General features: G+C 48.0%; 2 protein-coding genes across 3 annotated transcripts in view; one reads left to right on the top strand and one right to left on the bottom strand.

Moving 5' to 3' along the window:
* Window positions 1-303: 303 nt before the first annotated feature.
* NANOS1 (nanos C2HC-type zinc finger 1) lies at window positions 304-2,481 on the top strand. The gene has a single exon (XM_050959061.1). It carries the CDS (start codon window positions 696-698, stop codon window positions 1,455-1,457), a length of 762 nt encoding a protein of 253 aa, XP_050815018.1. The 5' UTR covers window positions 304-695; the 3' UTR covers window positions 1,458-2,481.
* Window positions 2,482-7,369: 4,888 nt separating this feature from the next.
* EIF3A (eukaryotic translation initiation factor 3 subunit A) overlaps window positions 7,370-18,261 on the bottom strand; it is a 56,186-nt gene continuing 45,294 nt past the window's right edge. For both annotated transcript variants that reach the window (XM_050958925.1, XM_050958926.1), the window contains 3 exons: window positions 17,968-18,142; window positions 16,559-16,746; window positions 7,370-8,684 (listed from right to left, as the gene is read on the bottom strand). In XM_050958925.1, coding sequence (XP_050814882.1) covers window positions 8,413-8,684; window positions 16,559-16,746; window positions 17,968-18,142 — 635 coding nt within the window. In that variant the 3' untranslated portion in view covers window positions 7,370-8,412. The remainder of the gene's footprint in view (window positions 8,685-16,558; window positions 16,747-17,967; window positions 18,143-18,261) is intronic.

Raw genomic sequence — 18,261 nt, 5'->3', positions numbered from 1 at the left:
ACAGTTCTGCAGGCTCAGGGCTTCATTGAGTCTCACCCCTTTGAAGTAGGCCAGTATCACTGCATCCATCTTACATGCAATGCAGAGGCAGTGAACTACAGAAAAACACCCCAGCCACCTTTATGTAGGAAGGGCGATACCTAGTGCAACGTCCTAGCTCTGAGCTCCAGCCACAACGTGGCACCAAGATGTTGCTTTTTGCACATCGTAATGCCCAGCTGCCGCTGGTGGAGAAAGGCTGCGCCCATCCCCAGCTACCCCGTGTGACGCAGCGTCTGTGTGCGCACATTCCCCAAGACACCGTAGCAGGGGGCTGGAGGCCTCTCACCTGCTCCGAATCAAAGGCGAGAGGCGGCCCCGCCCGTGCACACACAGCTGCAGGAGACAGAACGCAGCTTAATTCATCAACCAATCGGCGGCCCGAGCGGTGGAGCCGGGCGGGGAGGGGGGTGCTTTGGCTGGTGGCCAATTGCCGAGGCCCCTGGGCTGAGTCTCCTCCTCTCTCCCCTCCCCCGATGTAGCTAGAGCAGCCGCGGCCAGCGAGCGAAGCTGCCGCCGCCGCGCAGAGCTGCGTTGCTTGCCGGCGGGTTCGGCTGGGTGCGTGCGGGGCGAGCCCCGGAGTCGCGGCTGCAGCGCGCAGGAGGCGGCGGCTGGGACTCGGGTCCCCCCCGCGGCCCCGTGGCGTGGAGCCTCCGATGGAGACGTTCCCCCCCGGCAAGCTGGAGCCGCACCAGCCCGTGGAGTTCCTGCAGGGCGCCCGCTACGGGGCCAAGAGCCACCCCGCCTACGGGAACGCGTTTAACTCGTGGAATGACTATCTGGGGCTGGCCACGCTGATCACCAAGGCCGTGGGCGAGGAGAAGGGCTTCGGGACCGAGCCCCCCTCCGTGGTGGTGGCCGCCGCCGTGCAGCCGGCCCCGGAGGAGGACGAGGAGGAGGAGGACGAGGAGGAGGAAGACGCGGGGACCCCGTATTTCGAAGGCGCGTTGCACTTGCACGACTTCGACCTGTGCGGCCACCACCACCACGGCGAGAGCTTCCTGGAGGAGCGGTTCGCCGACTTCAGCCCCTTCTCCGGCCGCGCCAGCCCCGCCGCGCTGGTCTTCGACTGCTCCCCGGCTCACCTGCCGCGGGACCGCTCCCCTCACGCGTGGGGCGGCGGGCGGCTCCCCGCGCCCCCGAAGCCCGGCTCCCGGCTGCTCAAGCCGGAGCTGCAGGTCTGCGTCTTCTGCAGGAATAACAAAGAAGCCGTCGCCCTCTACACCACTCACATCCTCAAGGGACCCGACGGCCGGGTCTTGTGCCCCGTGCTGCGGAGATACACGTGCCCCCTGTGCGGGGCCAGTGGGGACAATGCCCACACCATCAAGTACTGCCCCCTCTCCAAAATGCAGGCCGGTGCCGCCAAGCAGCAGCTCCGGAGCGCCAGGACCGCCTTGGGCAAGAAACTCCGCTAGGGGGCTGCAGCCTCCCCGCCTCGGGACCGCTGGTTTGGTTGGCGATGGATTTCTTGGGTTGTTTGGGTTTGTTTTTTTCCCTTTTGACTAAGGCCGCTTCGGTAGCAAGTGACCCGACTGCAATTTTTTTGTGTGGCCCACAAAAAAAACAACCTTCCCAGTTTTTTTAAGAGTGTCTTAAAGCGGATTGCGTTTTGTTCTCTTTAACACATTAATATATTCAACGTGGGAGACTAGAATGTAAAAAGCTCCTTGGCTTCTGTACTATAATGATAGTTTCTAGTTTGTATACTTAGTATCCAGGGAAGCTGGGCTTTGAAGTTAACTATATAATTATAAATATGCAGTTTAGATGCACTGTATTTGTTTATTGTAGAATATATATATATAATTTTTAAAAGGGGGAGACGATGAAATTGAATGGCAGGGAGCTCCCATGGGGATGCTTATGTTGGTTTATTGGAGAGAATGCATTTTAAAAAAAAATATTTTACAGGATCTCTGAAGGAAAGGCCTCTGTACTGCTAAGCAAATGAATTTCTGTTTTTGCAGTATCCTAGCCAAATGAAGAATTGATGTTTTTAAATTTTATGTTTTAAGGGTGAGCTCGACAGGGTAGGGAGGGGAATTATGCTGTATTTGGCTGCTCTGTGATTGTGTGTTTGCACTGTCTAACAAAACAACGTTGGTTGTCAGTAGGTAGTATGAATTGTTACTGATGTCTGTGGGGATTTTGAGATCAGGAATGATCATATGACATTTTTTAGTGTTGGGGGAGCGCAAGTGTTCACAAGTTCTTTTGTATTGATCTAGGGTTCTTGTTTTACTTTTTCTTTTTCCCCTTCCATTAGTCTAGAAATTAACTTTTTTATTCCTCGAAATTCCCTTTCCCTCCCTCCCACCCCCTAACCAAAAATAAACGCTGTCGAGATTGTAAAGCCCCATACTGACAACAGGTGGCAATGGTGCTGTTTAAGTTTGAATTTTTGTTTTATGGAGTGAAGTAAAGGCATCACAAATTTGACTTAAGCCTGTTCTCTCTTCTTTCCCCCCATATGTGCCCCTAGACCTACTACAAGGTGGTAATGTACAACAAGGTATTTTAAACAATGGACAACCCTGTTTTCCAGGTTGTTTTGCTACTCTGTAGCTATTTATAGATTATCACTCAACAGTCTTGGGTTTGTTGGGCCATTTTATAGCAGCTGCAATGCATTGCATCCCTGTCTAATGCATAATTAGTGGGAAGTTCTTGTTGCCTTCCTCTGACTTATAATGTGGATTTTAATAGCTACCTACCATGCTCTTCTACTGCGAAGAAAACAAAGTGCCTTTTAATGTGGATGGAGGAAAGAGCCCTAGTTTGGTTTTCTAATGCAAAAGCTGCTTGAAGGCTCTTGCAAGAAATCATGTATAAAACAAATGAGAATATGCCCCCTGCTGCTTTCTCTGTGCAAGACTTCTTTGAAACTACCTCAGGCTGTGCTGAGGTACTGTTTTTTACAATGGAGGCCTCAGCTAGAAAATAGTTCTTCTCTATAGAGCAAGGCCAAACTATATTCTGACTCATGTACTGTATTCTTAGTCACATTATGTAACAGGTTTGGACAACATGATCCAAAAGGTTCAAGTTTAAACTTCCATCCTGAGTAGATTTTCTCAGCGTAGCAAATTTAGATTCCACCAAGCAGAGCATTTTTCCCCTTCACTACTTACAGTCTAAAAGAATAGGGGAAAGACTTACTAATGTTCCATGCAGTGAATCCCTCTCTTCTTTTAGTAATATACTGTGCACACTTCATTTCTCTTATATAGGTAGACAGTTGATGATACTCCAGAGTATTGCAGAGCATAACTGCATTCAAATTACATGTGTATGTGGCTAATTTAACAGTTGCAGCTGGATTGTATATAGGATTATTTTAATGCTGCATACCATCTTGTATGACCAGATGCTATCAGGACAGTTACGTAAAAATATTTATGGTCTGAAGTACTCAGTACATATGAACAACTTTCTAAAATTCCTAAAAGCTAGGAAACTCAGCAGTGATCAAGCTACTACTTGTCTCTAAAGGGAGAGTAGTGTAGTCTGCTAATTCTTCACTTAACCCCAAACCTAGTGTTAGGTTTGTTTTGTTAAAGGGAGACTCTCTAAGTATAAAATTTAAAATCAATGCAACTTAACAATATGCTGTTCATACTTTTCTTGCTCTGGCTATTCATTATGTATTGTGCTTTGGCTCATAGTTACATCCCTATTTACCTATCTCTGAGCTATACTTAGACCCTCCAAACTGCTTGTTTTCTGTGGGATTTCACAGGTGATCTTTGTAAGAGCACCTCCCCAGTAGAACTCTCATTGGTCTGAATATTTGCATTCATATGTAGGTGAGAATTTAGCAAACTGAGTTGTAATGCAAAAACTTGATTTACAATAGCAAACATGACCAGGAGAATGCCCTCTCTAATGGGCTACGTGCTAGTCTAAATTGATAGGCCAGTGTACAAACTTGTCCATGGCAGTTTTACTGGAATATCTGGAGTACCCAGCTTTTCAATGTCTATTTAAATTTAGGTATTAACATTTCATGTGGAAAGTGTCAATACACTTAATGTACAGTAAGTTTAGATACACTGCATCAAATGCTAGAATTTAAGCTGCTGTCTTCATGCTATAGGAAGAATGAAGTCTCTCATGTCTGAGAACTGGATGTGTCCTTACTATCTACATGCCCAATGGATGTTGTAATTTAACAGTATTTCCTTCAGCAATGTTTTATCTATCAAGTTTAGTGCAAGTTACCCATTGCCCTGCTGTAAACGTTAAAGGGAGCAAAAAGACCACATGCAAGGTGTTCTTGGTTTTACACATTCCCCCATAAAGAGAATTTAGGACAGTGCTGTCAAATGTGTAGGCAGAGGTGCCTGCAGGGTGCTAGCATGATATGGTGGGGTATGTAGAACATGCTGCTTTATGCCAACAATTGTTAGCATGACTGGAATCTTCCAAGGGATCAGAATAACCTCCCTCTTCATGGAGCCGTTGCTTCACAAATTCCTCCTGCTCTAAGAGAAAAATCAGTTGACTGTGATCTAACCACTGTTACACTTACATACCAGTTCTTGACACTTTATTCATCCTGCAACACACAAGCCTGGCAGTTGAAGGGGCCAGAGTTGCTTGAAGAACCCACCACATGTACTAGCTTGCCATAGTAATTAGGGAGCTGCCAGGTGAGATTAAACTGTGGTTTAATAAATTGACCCAGAAGAGCTGAGCTCCAAGAAACCAACTCTGGAAAGATCAGTTAAGACATGTAAACCTTTGACCTTAACAACAAGGATATTTCCTCTTATGAGCACTAATATTACTTCAGCTGCTGTAGAATGACTCCCTTTAAAACTAATTTTATATTTAAAAAAAGCTGTAGTTCAGTTTTAAGACTAAACTTCTAAAATCTCACTTAAGTGTGTTCCAAAAAAGTATTTTTCTCACCTTGACCACTTACAGTATTTCCAAGCACCATCCTCTGGTCACTAATGAGGCTGGGAAACTTTAATAAAAAAAAAAATTCTCTAGTGCAAAAGTTTATTCCACTAGATTGTCTTCATCCAAACCTAGAATTTAAGATGCAGGCTTTATTCTATAGGAAGAATGAATTCTCATGTTTGAAAACAGGGTGTCTCCTTATTGTTCTTACAACCCTCATGCCCAATGAATGTTGTTGTAACTTATCAGTATTTCCTTTAGCAAATGGTTTTATTTAGGTTTCTTAAATTACCTGAATAAATAGTAATTAAACTCTAGGAATCACAGGAGGGTCAAGCAAAGAGCTTGTCTCTTAAGAATTGCTTCCTTTATCTTCTAGAAGTAATGTGGGGTGGGGGGTACAGAAGCAATTTTGGCACACAACCTAGTAAATGGAACTTCATTTAAATCTCAAGATGGCTCATGTCACAGAGGGATTCATATAAGGTGAATAGTGAGCTAGCCTGACAGCCATAACACCCCAGTAACATTTTACAGGGATGCTTGTACAGCCAAGTATATTACAACAGGATGACTCAGCTGTGTAGTAGCAGTGCATTACTTAAGTGTAATTCAAATTAAGCTTAAATTTGAGCTTTTTGTTTTAAAAGTTCACATAATTTAGCCATACTTTTTAATACAATGGTAAATCTTGTCTAGATGTAGGGGAATGTTTTACAGTATCTACAACCCAAGCATTCCATTACTACAAAGGTAGCCTAGTTTCCAATTGAAGTGAAAAGCAGAGTAAACAAAGTGATAGCCTTCTCCCTGCAGGCTAGATGGTCCACCAGACTCATCAGAAAATATGTATATGCAGCACAGGGGGGAAGGGATAGCTCAGTGGTTTGAGCATTGGCCTGCAGAGTTCAGGGTTGCAAGTTCAATCCTTTAGGGGGGCAACTTGGGGATCTGCAGCAAAAATCAGTACTTGGTCCTGCTAGTGAAGGCAGGGGGCTGGACTCTATGACCTTCCAAGGTCCTTTCCAGTTCTAGGAGATAAGTATATCTCCAATTTATTATTACTTCACAATGTTCCTCTAGTTGATACCTTCTTTGGTGACATTAAATCTATGTAACTAACTTGCAAATCCAAGATGATTCAAACTACAGCAGGACTTAATGAACACATAGCTAGCAGTTCATGTATTGATATTAATAGGCAACAGACATGGGAAATAATCAGAATTAAAAAAATAATTGATAGCCTCTCCTCTCTACCCTCTCATTACACAAATTAAGATGCAAAGGGAGTAATTTAACAGTGAACTGCAACTATAGAACAAATATTGTACACCCCTAAAAATGAGCAAGCTGAACCTACACTCTAGCAGTACAACTGATGGATAATTTACAAAAAGGAGGGTTATTAAAGTCAATCAGTACAGTAGCTTTTAATTTGCATTAACTTGATCAGAGGTTTTTTTTAAATATTCAATTATGTATTAATGCATAGTTGCATCATCAGCTGTTGGGGAGGAGGTTTCAGCAACTGGAGCTGGTCATTTGTGGCTTTTGGCACCTGGGGAGGCATAGCAGGCACATCAGAGGATATTTCTACTAAAATGATCAGTAAACGTTACAATTTAAGTTGCCATCTTTCAGTTTCAGAGTTACCAGGCCACTAAGATGAATGGGAGCAGATCACATCTCTGACTCCTTTAGGTTGTGTGCAGACCTGAAGACATGTCTGTGTGTACTTTATTCATGTTCTGAAAGTTGTCACAAGGGCTCAAATTGTTTGTTTTTTTTTAAATGTAAACTTCAGATTCTGGAATTGATGTCTGCTGCAAGGGAAGGATTCCATAGTGGCAGAATGTTAGAAAAGAGAATCATGACTATACACATCACGTACCCCAAATAAGTATAGTTCTACTTAGGAAAAAAAAGAAAAATTGGTTTGTATAGTAATTTTTCAGACTGAGTGCACTTTAGGGACAACTGCAAGTATCAAAAGACTGTCCAGTGAGTACTGGTGGGTAGTGTACTATGTTATCACTGAGAGACTTGGGTCCTATTGTCTAGTTCCATCTCTCACAGAGGATACAGAGGTAGTCCCGGGTATTGCTTTGCAACAATTGCTATGCCAAGCAAGGAGAAGAGCTGACTCCTCCAAAGACACACCCATCCAACCCTCAAAGGAAGATCCCTGTGGAGGTGAAGCAACAACAGAAGGAGCATAACAACTTAAGTTCATGTTTGTCATAAATGAATCATCACATTTCCTAGTCAGAACACCATACAAGAGGAAAGTTACTTTCTCTTTCATTTGGGACAGAAAAGGGTAGGTATGGTGGAAAGGAGTAAGTTATGCAGCTTGCCTTTTTTGTATAAAAATACATCAGTAATGTTAATTAAAAAGTCAGTACACAGTAGAAGCTAATTCTATAAGTTGTTTATTTACCATTGAAGAGAGACACAGCAGCATGTTCTGTGTTGGCTTCAATAAGACCAGATAGTTAATGATTAACATTGTTACTACACCCCAAAATTGAAGTCAGTCAACACAGCCATTACTACAAAGCACTTGTTGAAAAGGAAACCATTTACCCTGAAGACAAAGTTGGGGGAAAAAATCTGAACAATTCCTCCAAAACCACACATTTTAAATGACAATATTTATAAATGCTTGAAAGGCATGAATTATCCAGTAATGGAAAAAGCAGTTATGCTGTTGGCAAAACAAAATACTCAGCAGTATGTGGACCATAACGCTTGAGGTCTAAAGTCTTAACAATGTTTTGTTGTTTCACACTGCAGCAATATTCCTTATTAGAATGATTGCAAAATGGTTTCATATGCATTCAAGTAAAATCATAGAAAATATCCCAGTGTAGCTAATGTTCTGGATGTTTATTGTAATTTATTTAAATTTAAACAACTTACTGAATTCAGATGATAAAATACCTCACAAAAACCTCTTGCCCTCAAAAATACCTCAGCAGGGGAAGGGGTTTTATAGTTCATCTCGGCCAATTATGGAAATTAATCCAGCTCCATCTTTTCAATAATGTGACCATTTTCTGTGAGATTTGTTTTCAACTACATGTTCTGTGAAATAAATCATACCCCATTCCAAATTAAGAATTATATATTTTTAAAAAAGGTCAGTTTGTTTTAGTTTGAAATATAAGTGTTGCTCAAGATAGCTACAGAGTTCATTTTTATTTCAGCAACAAGTGATCTGTGAAATATGCAACATTTGTCATTTCAGAAACAGGCATTCAATTTCCAACCTTCTGCTGCTAGTTTTGTGCATGATCAATCTATATATGAGTAAGTAATACAGGCTCATGCTTTCATGTTCTCAAAACATTTGTCAAAGAATACCAATTCCGAATGTTTATAAAGCACAAATATAATAATCTGTGGATTTGATCAAATCAACCCTAAAACACCTGTTTAAACTGTTTAGTTTCTGAATTAACGTCGTACAGTGGTCCATCCATCTTCATCTGTTTCATGTTTAGTGCGACGAAGAGATTCTCGTTCTTTTTCTGTTCTCCAGGAGCCCTTCTCGCTCTCTGCCTCCCTCTCCCTGTCTTTTGAAATAGGAGGAGCAGGGGCAGCGGGAGCAGCAACAGGAACAGGAACAGGAGTAGGAGCCGGAGCCGGAGCCGGAGCCGCTCGCCGGATAGTTTCACGTTCTTCCCCACGTTCTTCTTTTCTGTCGTCACCACGCCGCCATGAACTCGCTAGAAACATGCAAGATCATTAGAAACCACTTTTTTTTGTATTATTACAGTCCCTTACAAGAGTTTAAATCAACCAGCCCAGCACTGACAGTTTAATTCAGTGGTTCTCAAAGTTTGCCATACTGGAACCACTGCTCCCATGTAACAATACAGCAAGATGGTGGTGACACCCATGTTCAGAGCCCATGGTTTTATTTTACAATACTGTAATGAAAGCCTGCCAATAGTAACCCATTATTTCTTAGTTGCTCAGAACTAGCCTTTATCTGGCTAGAGCTCTGTCTAATGTACATTATAATAAATTCACTGTTTATGGAGCTAATACACAAATGATTAGCCCATAAGTATCAAACGTTGAGAACTTAAAATATCTAGCTAGAAAACAGTTGAGTTTCATAACAAAATGAATCCTAAAAACCCCCAAATTGTATGTAAATGGAGAGAAAGTTTTAGGTATGCCCTGTCTCAAAAACCCCTGCAAATTCTATCAGCTTGTTGGCAAAGTTAAAAGTAACAGAAGTTTCACTGGGTTATTAACACCTCATCCTGCACATAAGAGTGCTCTGGAATGCTAAACGGTATAGGAAAAAGATGGTTGCTCACCTTTGTAACTGTTGTTCTTCGAGATGTGTTGCTCATATCCATTCCAGTTAGGTGTGCGTGCCGTGCGTGCACGCTCATCGGAAGATTTTTACCCTAGCAACTCCGGTGGGTCGGCAGGTCGCCCCCTGGAGTGGCGCCGCCATGGTGCTGGATATATACCCCTGCCAACCCGACCGCTCCTCAGTTCCTTCTTGCCGGCTACTCCAACAGCGGGGAAGGAGGGCGGGTGTGGAATGGATATGAGCAACACATCTCGAAGAACAACAGTTACAAAGGTGAGTAACCGTCTTTTCTTCTTCGAGTGATTGCTCATATCCATTCCAGTTAGGTGATTCCCAAGCCTTACCTAGGTGGTGGGGTCAGAGTGAGATGTCACAGAGTGCAACATGGCGGAGCCGAAGGCTGCGTCATCCCTGGACTGCTGAACCAGGGCATAGTGGGAGGCAAAGGTGTGGACCGAGGACCAGATCGCTGCACGACAGATTTCATGAATGGGCACGTGAGCGAGGAAAGCAGCCGATGAGGCCTGAAGCCCTGGTGGAGTGCGCGGTCACGTGGCCCGAGGGGACGTGAGCCAAGTCATAACAGGCACGGATGCACGACATTACCCAGGAGGAAATCCGCTGCGAGGAGACGGGTAGCCCCTTGATACGCTCAACCACTGCAACAAAGAGTTGGGGGGTTCTGCAGAATGGCTTAGTTCGCTCGATATAAAAAGCGAGCGCTCTGCGGACATCTAGGGAGTGTAGCTGCTGCTCCCTGCGAGACGAATGTGGTTTTGGGAAGAAGACAGGTAGGAAGATCTCCTGGTTAACATAGAAGGCTGATACCACTTTGGGGAGAAAGGCTGGATGCGGTCACAACTGCACCTTTGTCCCTGTGGAACACAGTATATGAAGGATCTACCATGAAGGCCCGAAGCTCCGAGACCTGTCTCGCGGATGTGATGGCCACCGGGAAAGCTGTTTTCCAGGAGAGGTAGAGGAGGGAGCAAGTTGCTAACGGTTCGAATGGAGGGGACATGAGTCTGGCAAGAACCAGGATAAGGTCCCATGTAGGGGCAGGGCGGCGTACTTGGGGGTAGAGGCGCTCCAGGCCCTTAAGGAATCTAGACACCATTGGCTGAGACAACACCGAGCAGCCATCCTCCCCTGGGTGGAAGGTAGAGATGGCCGCCAAATGGACCCTCAGAGATGATACCTCCAGGCCCTATTGTTTGAGGAACCAGAGGTAATCCAAAATGTTGGAAATGGAGACCTCAGTGGGAAGGAAGTCCCGCTCCACGCACCAGCACGCGAAACGCTTCCACTTGGCCAAATATGTCACTCTAGTGGAAGGCTTCCTGCTACCCAGGAGCACCTGTTGCACTGGGGTAGAGCAATGCAGCTCAGACTGGGTCAGCCACGCAGGAGCCATGCCGTGAGGTGGAGCGACTGAAGGTCCGGGTGAAGGAGCATGCCATGGTCCTGGGTGATCAGGTCCAGGTGAAGAGGCAGGGGGATAGGGTCGGCTATGGATGGGTCTAGCAACATGGTGTACCAGTGCTGCTGAGGCCACGCCGGAGCTATCATGATCAAGTGGGCCTTGTCCCTGCGTACTTTCAGTAGAACCTTGTGGACGAGCGGAAATGGTAGAAAGGTGTAAAGCAGGTGCGTTGTCCACGGTACAAGGAAGGCGTCCGCCACTGAACCTGGTGCGGGGCCTTGAAAGGAGCAGAACGTCTGGCATTTCCTGTTCCCGTGAGATGCTAAGAGGTCCATCCGGGGAAACCCCCACTTCCAGAAGAGCGAAAGAGCAACGTCCCGGCGAAGGGACCATTCGTGGGAAAGGAAGGATCTGCTGAGGCGATCCGCCAGCGTGTTCCGAACTCCTGGGAGAAAGGACGCGATGAGGTGTATAGAATGGGCCATGCAGAAGCCCCAGAGTCGTAAGGTCTCTTGACACGGGTGAAGATCTCGTGCCGCCCTGCTTGTTTATATAATGAATGGCCGTTGTGTTGTCGGTGAATACTGACACACAACGGCCCTGTAGGTGTTGTCAGAACATCTGACAAGCGAGGCGGACTGCTCTCAGCTCCTGGACGTTGATGTGGAGGGCCAGCTTGTGAGACGACCAAAGGCCTTGGGTGCGTAGGTGCCCGAGGTGAGCCCCCCAACCCAGGGATGATGCGTCCATTGTTAGGAACGCCGAGGGTTGGGGCGGATGGAATGGGAGCCCCGCACACACCACGGAGGGATCCAGCCACCACTCGAAGGAGTCTAGGACAGTCGGGGAAATGGTGACGACCATGTCCATAGGATCCCTGGCTGTACGGTATTGTGAGTTGAGCCAGGACTGGAGGGGCCGTAGGCGCAGTCTTGCGTAGTTCGTTAGGAACGTGCAGGCTGCCATGTGGCCCAAGACAGCGAGGCAAGTGCATACCGAAGTTAACGGCGCCGCGTGCAGCCTCCGGATGATGGCCGACATAGTCTGGAACCGTGACAGAGGTAGACAGGCTTTGGCAAGAATGGAGTCCAGGGTGGCACCAATAAATTCTATCCTCTGAGTGGGGATTAGAGTCGATTTTTCCACATTGATCATTAAACCTAGATGTAGGAAAAGGTTCTTGACAATGCGGACGTGACTGAGGACTCGCGTCTCGGAGGTCCCGCGGATAAGCCAGTCGTCTAGATACGGAAACACGTGTATCCGACTGCGGCAAAGGTGGGCGGCGACTACAGACACATATTTGGTGAATACTCTTGGGGCTGTAGAGAGGCCGAACGGGAGGACCGCGAACTGGAAATGTTGTCAGTTGACCACGAACCGGAGGAACCTTCTGTGAGGTGGGAAGATGGCTATGTGGAAGTAGGCATCTTGCATGTCAAGGGCAGCATACCAGTCTCCAGGGATGGGATAATGGTCCCCAGGGATACCATACGGAACTTCAACTTTATCATGTATCTGTTGAGTTCCCGCAGATCGAGGATAGGTCTGAGACCTCCCTTTGCCTTGGGGATTAGGAAGTAGTGGGAAAAAAAGCCATTGCCCCGCTCGTGCTCCGGTACCTCCTCTATGGCTCCTTTGGCGAGGAGCATTTGCACCTCCTGTAGGAGGAGTTGCTCGTGAGAGGGGTCCCTGAAGAGGGACGAGGGAGGGGCGTGGAAGGGGGGGGTTTGAAATCAATTGGAGGTGGTATCCAAGTTCCAACGTGCGTAAGACCCAACGGTCTGATGTTAGCTGGCACCACGCAGGGAGGAAAAAGGAAAGACGGTTGGAAAAAGGAGGGGATGGATCCTTTAAAGAAACTGGTACAACGCCCTCGGGCACACCTTCAAAAGGAAGGTTTGGGCCCGGAGGAATGCTTGGAAGAGCTCTGGTTCTGGCCCCCTTGGCTGCCCGACTGCCTTTGGCGACCGTTTCTGCCTCGCCATCTGGCGAAGTCTTGTCTCTGCCAGGGTTGAGGGTAAGGGCGGTGCTGTTGGGGTCAGATGGGCCTGTGCTGAGTTACCGGCGTGTGCATCCCTAATGAGCGCATAATGACCCTGTTGTCTTTTAGGCTCTGCAGCCTAGGGTCAGTTTTATCCAAAAACAGCCCTTGGCCCTCAAATGGAAGGTCCAGAATAGTGTGCTGGAGCTCCGGGGGGAGGCCGGAGACCTGCAGCCACGAGATACGGCGCATAGTCACGCCAGAGGCCAGAGTCCTGGCGGCTGAGTCCGCGGCATCCAGGGAAGCCTGGAGGGAAGTTCTTGCGACCTTATTCCCTTCATCGAAGATCGCCGAGAACTCCTGTCGTGTGTCCTGTGGAAGCAACTCCTTAAATTTGTCCACTGCCGCCCAGGTGTTGTAGCTATAGCGGCTAAGGAGGGCTTGCTGATTGGACATGCAGAGTTGGAGGGCCTCCGTAGAGCAGACTTTTCGCCCAAGCAAGTCCATGCGCCTCGTGTCCTTTGATTTAGGGGCTGGGGCCTGCTGGCCATGGCACTCCCTCTCGTTAACCGACTGGATGACGAGGGAGCAAGGAGGAGGGTGGACATACAGATATTCATAACCCTTGGAGGGCACCATGTATTTGCGCTCTACCCCTCGCGCAGCGGGCAGAACAGACGCTGGAGACTACCAGATCGTAGTGGCATTGGCTTGTATGGTCTTAATGAATGGGAGGGCCACTCTAGTGGGGGCATCTGATGACAATATGTCCACCACTGTGTCTTGTACCTCCGGGACCTCCTCGGCCTGCAAGTTCATGTTCTGTGCAACACGCCTGAGGACGTCCTGGTGGGCCCTGAGGTCAATTGGAGGGCTGGCAGATGAGGTCCCAGCTACAGCCTCGTCAGGGGAGGATGAAGAGGAGAGACCTGGAACGAGCAGGTCTGATGAGGGCTCTGCCTAGTGGATCGTGTCTGTCTCCTTGGGGAGCTCTGAGTCCTGAGGCTGGGTCAACCTTTCCTCCATAGGAGGAAGAGGAGGAGGAGGAGGAGGACGGGTAATCGTGGCCTTCGGCACCCTGTGTTCTGAGGAGGTTGAGCGCGATGGACCTGGGTGAGGGCCTTGGGCCTGATGGTACGCCCAAGGCATCCAGAATCCCCACTGCTGCGGTCCATGATCTTGAGGCTGGGGCTCATGGAACAGGGCAACAGGCACGTCGGTGTCTGGGGCGTATGCACTATCCGCTTGAGAAGACACGGACGGGTGTCAGGACGGCCATGGAGGAGCCGAATGAGGCTGGTATGAGTCCCTTGCTGCCGGGGATGGGTACCAGGAATCATATCGGCACCGAGACTGGGACCTGCAACCAGCGCGGTGCCAGGAGGTCGACCTGGATCTCGAACGCCTGCGGTGGGACCGGCTGCAAGAGTCTCAGTGCCGGGAACGGTGTCTAGAGCTGGAGTGGTACCGAGAGGTGGATCTGTGCCGCGAGTACGACCGGTACTGCCTCGGTGAGCGGTGCCAGGACTGCGAGTGGCGTCGAGACCGGGACCATCCATGAGACCTTGAGAGGTGCTGGGACCTGGATCGAGATCGGTGCCGGCTCGTCGATTCTAGCGAAGGAGGCCTCATAGCGGCAGGCTTTCCTCTAGAATGCAGAACCCGCACCGGCGGTTGAGGCAGGGCAGACTCAGTCATTGCAATAAGGTCCCTGGCCAAGGAGAATGTCTCCGGCGTGGAGGGGACCGTCAGCTCGACCACAGGTCTCACCAGGGAGCTCTCCAGGACCGGAGTCGACGGTACCACTGTCGTCGGTCCCACAGCAGGAGTAGATGCCGGGCGATCCGAACGAGCCTGCGTCGAAGGTGTGGAGGAAGCTGAGGGCCTTCGGTCAGCTCCCTGTGCTGGAGAAGGCCGGTGCCGAGGTGTCTTGGCAAAACCGGAGCAGTCCGGTGCCGGAGGAGCGCTGTCAGCGCTCGGTGCCAAGGACAGAGGGTTAAGGGCTGCCTCCATAAGGAGAGTCTTCAAGCGAAAGTCCCTCTCCTTTTTAGTCCGCGGCTTAAAGGCCTTGCAAAGGCAGCACTTGTCGGAAATGTGCGATTCCCCGAGGAACTTTAGGCAAGAGGCGTGGGGATCGCTCGTGGGCATCGGCTTTTTACAGGCCGAGCATGGTTTAAACCCTGGTGAACCGGGCATGGACCTGGGCACCGGGAAGAGCTAAAGCCCAAGCCCCGCTAAACTATATACAACAACTAACTAATAACTATAAAACTAATTACACTATAGACTAAGTCAACTATATACAACAAGAGATCAAATGAACAAAGAGAAGCTAGGGAAGTGGAGGACAGCTAAGCCGTGCTCCACTGTTCCAACGACCGACATGGGCGGTAAGAAGGAACTGAGGAGCGGTCGGGTCGGCAGGGGTATATATCCAGCGCGCGACCTGCCGACCCACCAGAGTTGCTAGGGTAAAAATCTTCCGACGAGCGCGCACACCTAACTGGAATGGATATGAGCAATCACTCGAAGAACAACTACTTATTTCACAGTAGAGATAAGAAGTTGAAGAACATAATCAGTTTTACAATAATGTGGAAGCTAAATGGAAAACACTTGCAAATACCAAACTTAACGTAGTAAAAAAAAAGAATCTCAGCGCTGAAAACCAGTTCCTCCTCCTTTCACTTGTCAAGAGGTCTTGTGCTGCATTTTCTGCACCATTTTTATCAGTGAGGACCAGTTTCAGGGCAGCATCCCTATTCTGGATTGAAGCAAATGGGACTAAAGCACATGCACTGTGGGTGTAATGAGGGCATGTACTCACGTGGTGAGTCAGATGTGGATGCAAATCCCTCCTCTAAATCAGGCAGAGAGATGATTTGAATCCACATCTCCAACTTCTCTCTGGCTCAATTAATATTTCAGTTTTTCTACAAAATGGAATTGCTTCAATAGGAAAGATGAAGAGCAACCCACCCAGTTTGTAACATGATTAGGGTGCTCCCATGGGTGCAGTGGTGGAGACAAGTCTCTGCTCCAGAATGGGGATTTAAACCTGGGTCTCCTGCATCCCAGGCAAATGCCCTAACCACAGGGCTAAAGATTGTAAAGTGGGATGGACTGACAGACAGTTTGCTGGCCTGAAAACTTTTCCCTGCCCAACATGATCGGGTCAAATTCATGAATAGCCTCAGACCAGCCAACGGTGCATGTTTTGGTGAATAAACTATTTGCCCCAAAACATTTCACCCAGCTCTCCTAGTGATATTTTTAATAGTCTCATTCTTTCATTTCTGATCTGTATCCCAAATGACAAGAATCTACTGGGATAAAAATTATAAAAAAAAAAATTCAGAGCCAGATTCGCACTTACACCAGGGTCCCTTCCCTTTATACCATTCCGACAGTAGGGAATGACGGTAAAAGAGACTTTAAATGGGTATATATGTAATTGACTCCACTTTAAGGTCCTTTTACATTACCAGAGCGATGTAAAGGGGCCATTAATGTAAGCCCTGGTCTATACTGGGGGGGAGGAATCGATCTAAGTTACACAACTTCAGCTACGTGAATAATGTAGCTGAAGTTGATGTACTTAGATTGACTTACTGTGGTTTCTTCACCACGGTGAATCGACTGCTGCCGCTCCCCAGTCGTCTCTGCCTGCGCCTCTCACGGCGCTGGAGTACAGGAGTCAATGGGAGAGGGCTCGGGGGTCCATTTATTGCGTCTAGACTAGACACGATAAATCAATCCCCGCTGGATCGATCGCTGTCCATCAATCCGGCGGGTAGTGTAGACATACCCTAAATGATCTCCAGCGACAAATATTTCAACTGGTATGGGGAAACAAACATACTTTCTTCACGGTCTGTTCTGATTAGAGGTCCTCTTCTATCTCTATCATCACCACGCCGATCTCTCAGGTCACGACCACCCCGGTCATCTCTCGTGTCACGACCACCTCTATCCCATTCGTCTCGACGACTTGAATCTCTCCAGCTGGAAACTTCCTCAGCTGGTCCTCTTCTCCAGCCAGCCTCATCCCTTTTGCCATTTAAAAATAAATAAAAGTTAAGACTAACCCTTTATACTCTGGCTTCTGCTGCAGTGAACACAGCAGTATTAAAACGGCAAGTTATTTGAAACAGACAGTGTCAACCTGATGCTCTACCAGGTGCACAGGGCACAATTTATGAGAAAAAATTATTGGAGTGTTTAAAGTTAAGTTTTCATTTTAGTGAAACCTAGGGTCAATGCTCAATTCTGACTAAGAAAAGGACTGCAATCATACACCTCTACCCCGATATAATGCAGTCCTCCGGAGCTTAAAAAAAATCTTACCGCGCTATAGCAAGACCACATATCATTGAACTTGCTTTGGCCCCCTTGCTCCTTGTCCCCTGAGCACCCCCTCCAGAGACTCCTGTCCCTAATCACCCCCAGGACTCCACCCCCTACCCAACCCCCCTGCTCGCTGTTCCCTGACTGCCCTAACCACACCGGCAGCCCCCCGACAGGCACTCACTGGCAGTGGCGTGGAGCAGTTCGGCACCAGCCTGCTACACTCCACTAGCCCCCAGCTGTGATGCTCTGCTTCTGGCACTGCCGGTGAGTGTGGGGAGATTGGGGAAAGGACGCCCCCTCCCCCCGACCCTCCACACTCAACTGCAGCGGGAAGCGGAGCGACGCGGCCCTTGCTGTGGGGTAGGGAAGGTCCCACACTCACCGGCAGCAGGAAGCGGAGCAGCCCAGCCCCAGCCAGCTCCACTCTACCAGCTCCCAGCCACGGTGCTCCACTTCCCACCACAGGTGAGTACGGGGGGCATCCTTTCCCCAACCTCCACGCACTCATCAAAAGCAGAGCAACCCGGCCCTAGCCCGCTCCACTTTGTCAGCTCCCAGCCATGGCACTCCACTTCCCCCGTACTCACCGGCAGCGGGGCGTCCTTTCCCCAACCTCCCTGCACTCACTGGCGGTGGAAAGCGGAGCACCTCATCTGGGAGCTGACGCACTGATCCGCAGGAGCGCTGCTTTACCGCGTTATATGCGAACCCGTGTTATATCGGGGTAGAGGTGTATTTAAAAGTGAGCAGTAAAACATTTTGTGGCTGCTTTTGGGAACAATTAGGATTTTCTTCACAATATGAATAATCAATATAATTTGTTTATTGCCTTAAAGATGTGACTAATTTCACAAAAGAGGAAAAAAGCTGAAGGCTTTTAAAAAACTCCTATCAATATTGTTAACAATAGAAAAATCAAACCTTGGACGTCTGAAGCGATCATCCCGATCAAGGTCACGATCTTTGTCAAACTCACGATCCTTTTCATTTTCATCAATATCTTTATCTCTATCCAACTCACGGTCTTCCGAAGGTCTGGAGTCTCGCGGGGGGCCCCAGCTGTCTTCGCGAGCTTTCTCTCGTTCTCTCCATCCGCCTGTTAGAAACAAAAGGAATCAAATTTTTTTCTGACTAACCTGGAGTAGTCAAGAGAGAAGGTTTTACTTTCCTTCACAGCAACTGTGATTCTGCTTCAAGTTTTTGTCCATTCGTCTC

The sequence above is a fragment of the Gopherus flavomarginatus genome, chromosome 6 (genome assembly GCF_025201925.1).
Source record: "Gopherus flavomarginatus isolate rGopFla2 chromosome 6, rGopFla2.mat.asm, whole genome shotgun sequence".
NCBI lineage: Eukaryota > Metazoa > Chordata > Testudines > Testudinidae > Gopherus > Gopherus flavomarginatus.
Note: the sequence above shows the minus strand (reverse complement) of the source record. Positions and strands in the feature narration are given on the sequence as shown.

What these genes read in the sequence shown, in the direction of transcription:
- NANOS1 (XM_050959061.1), top strand. Translation starts at nt 696, where the DNA reads ATGGAGACGTTCCCCCCCGGCAAGCTGGAGCCGCACCAGCCCGTGGAG.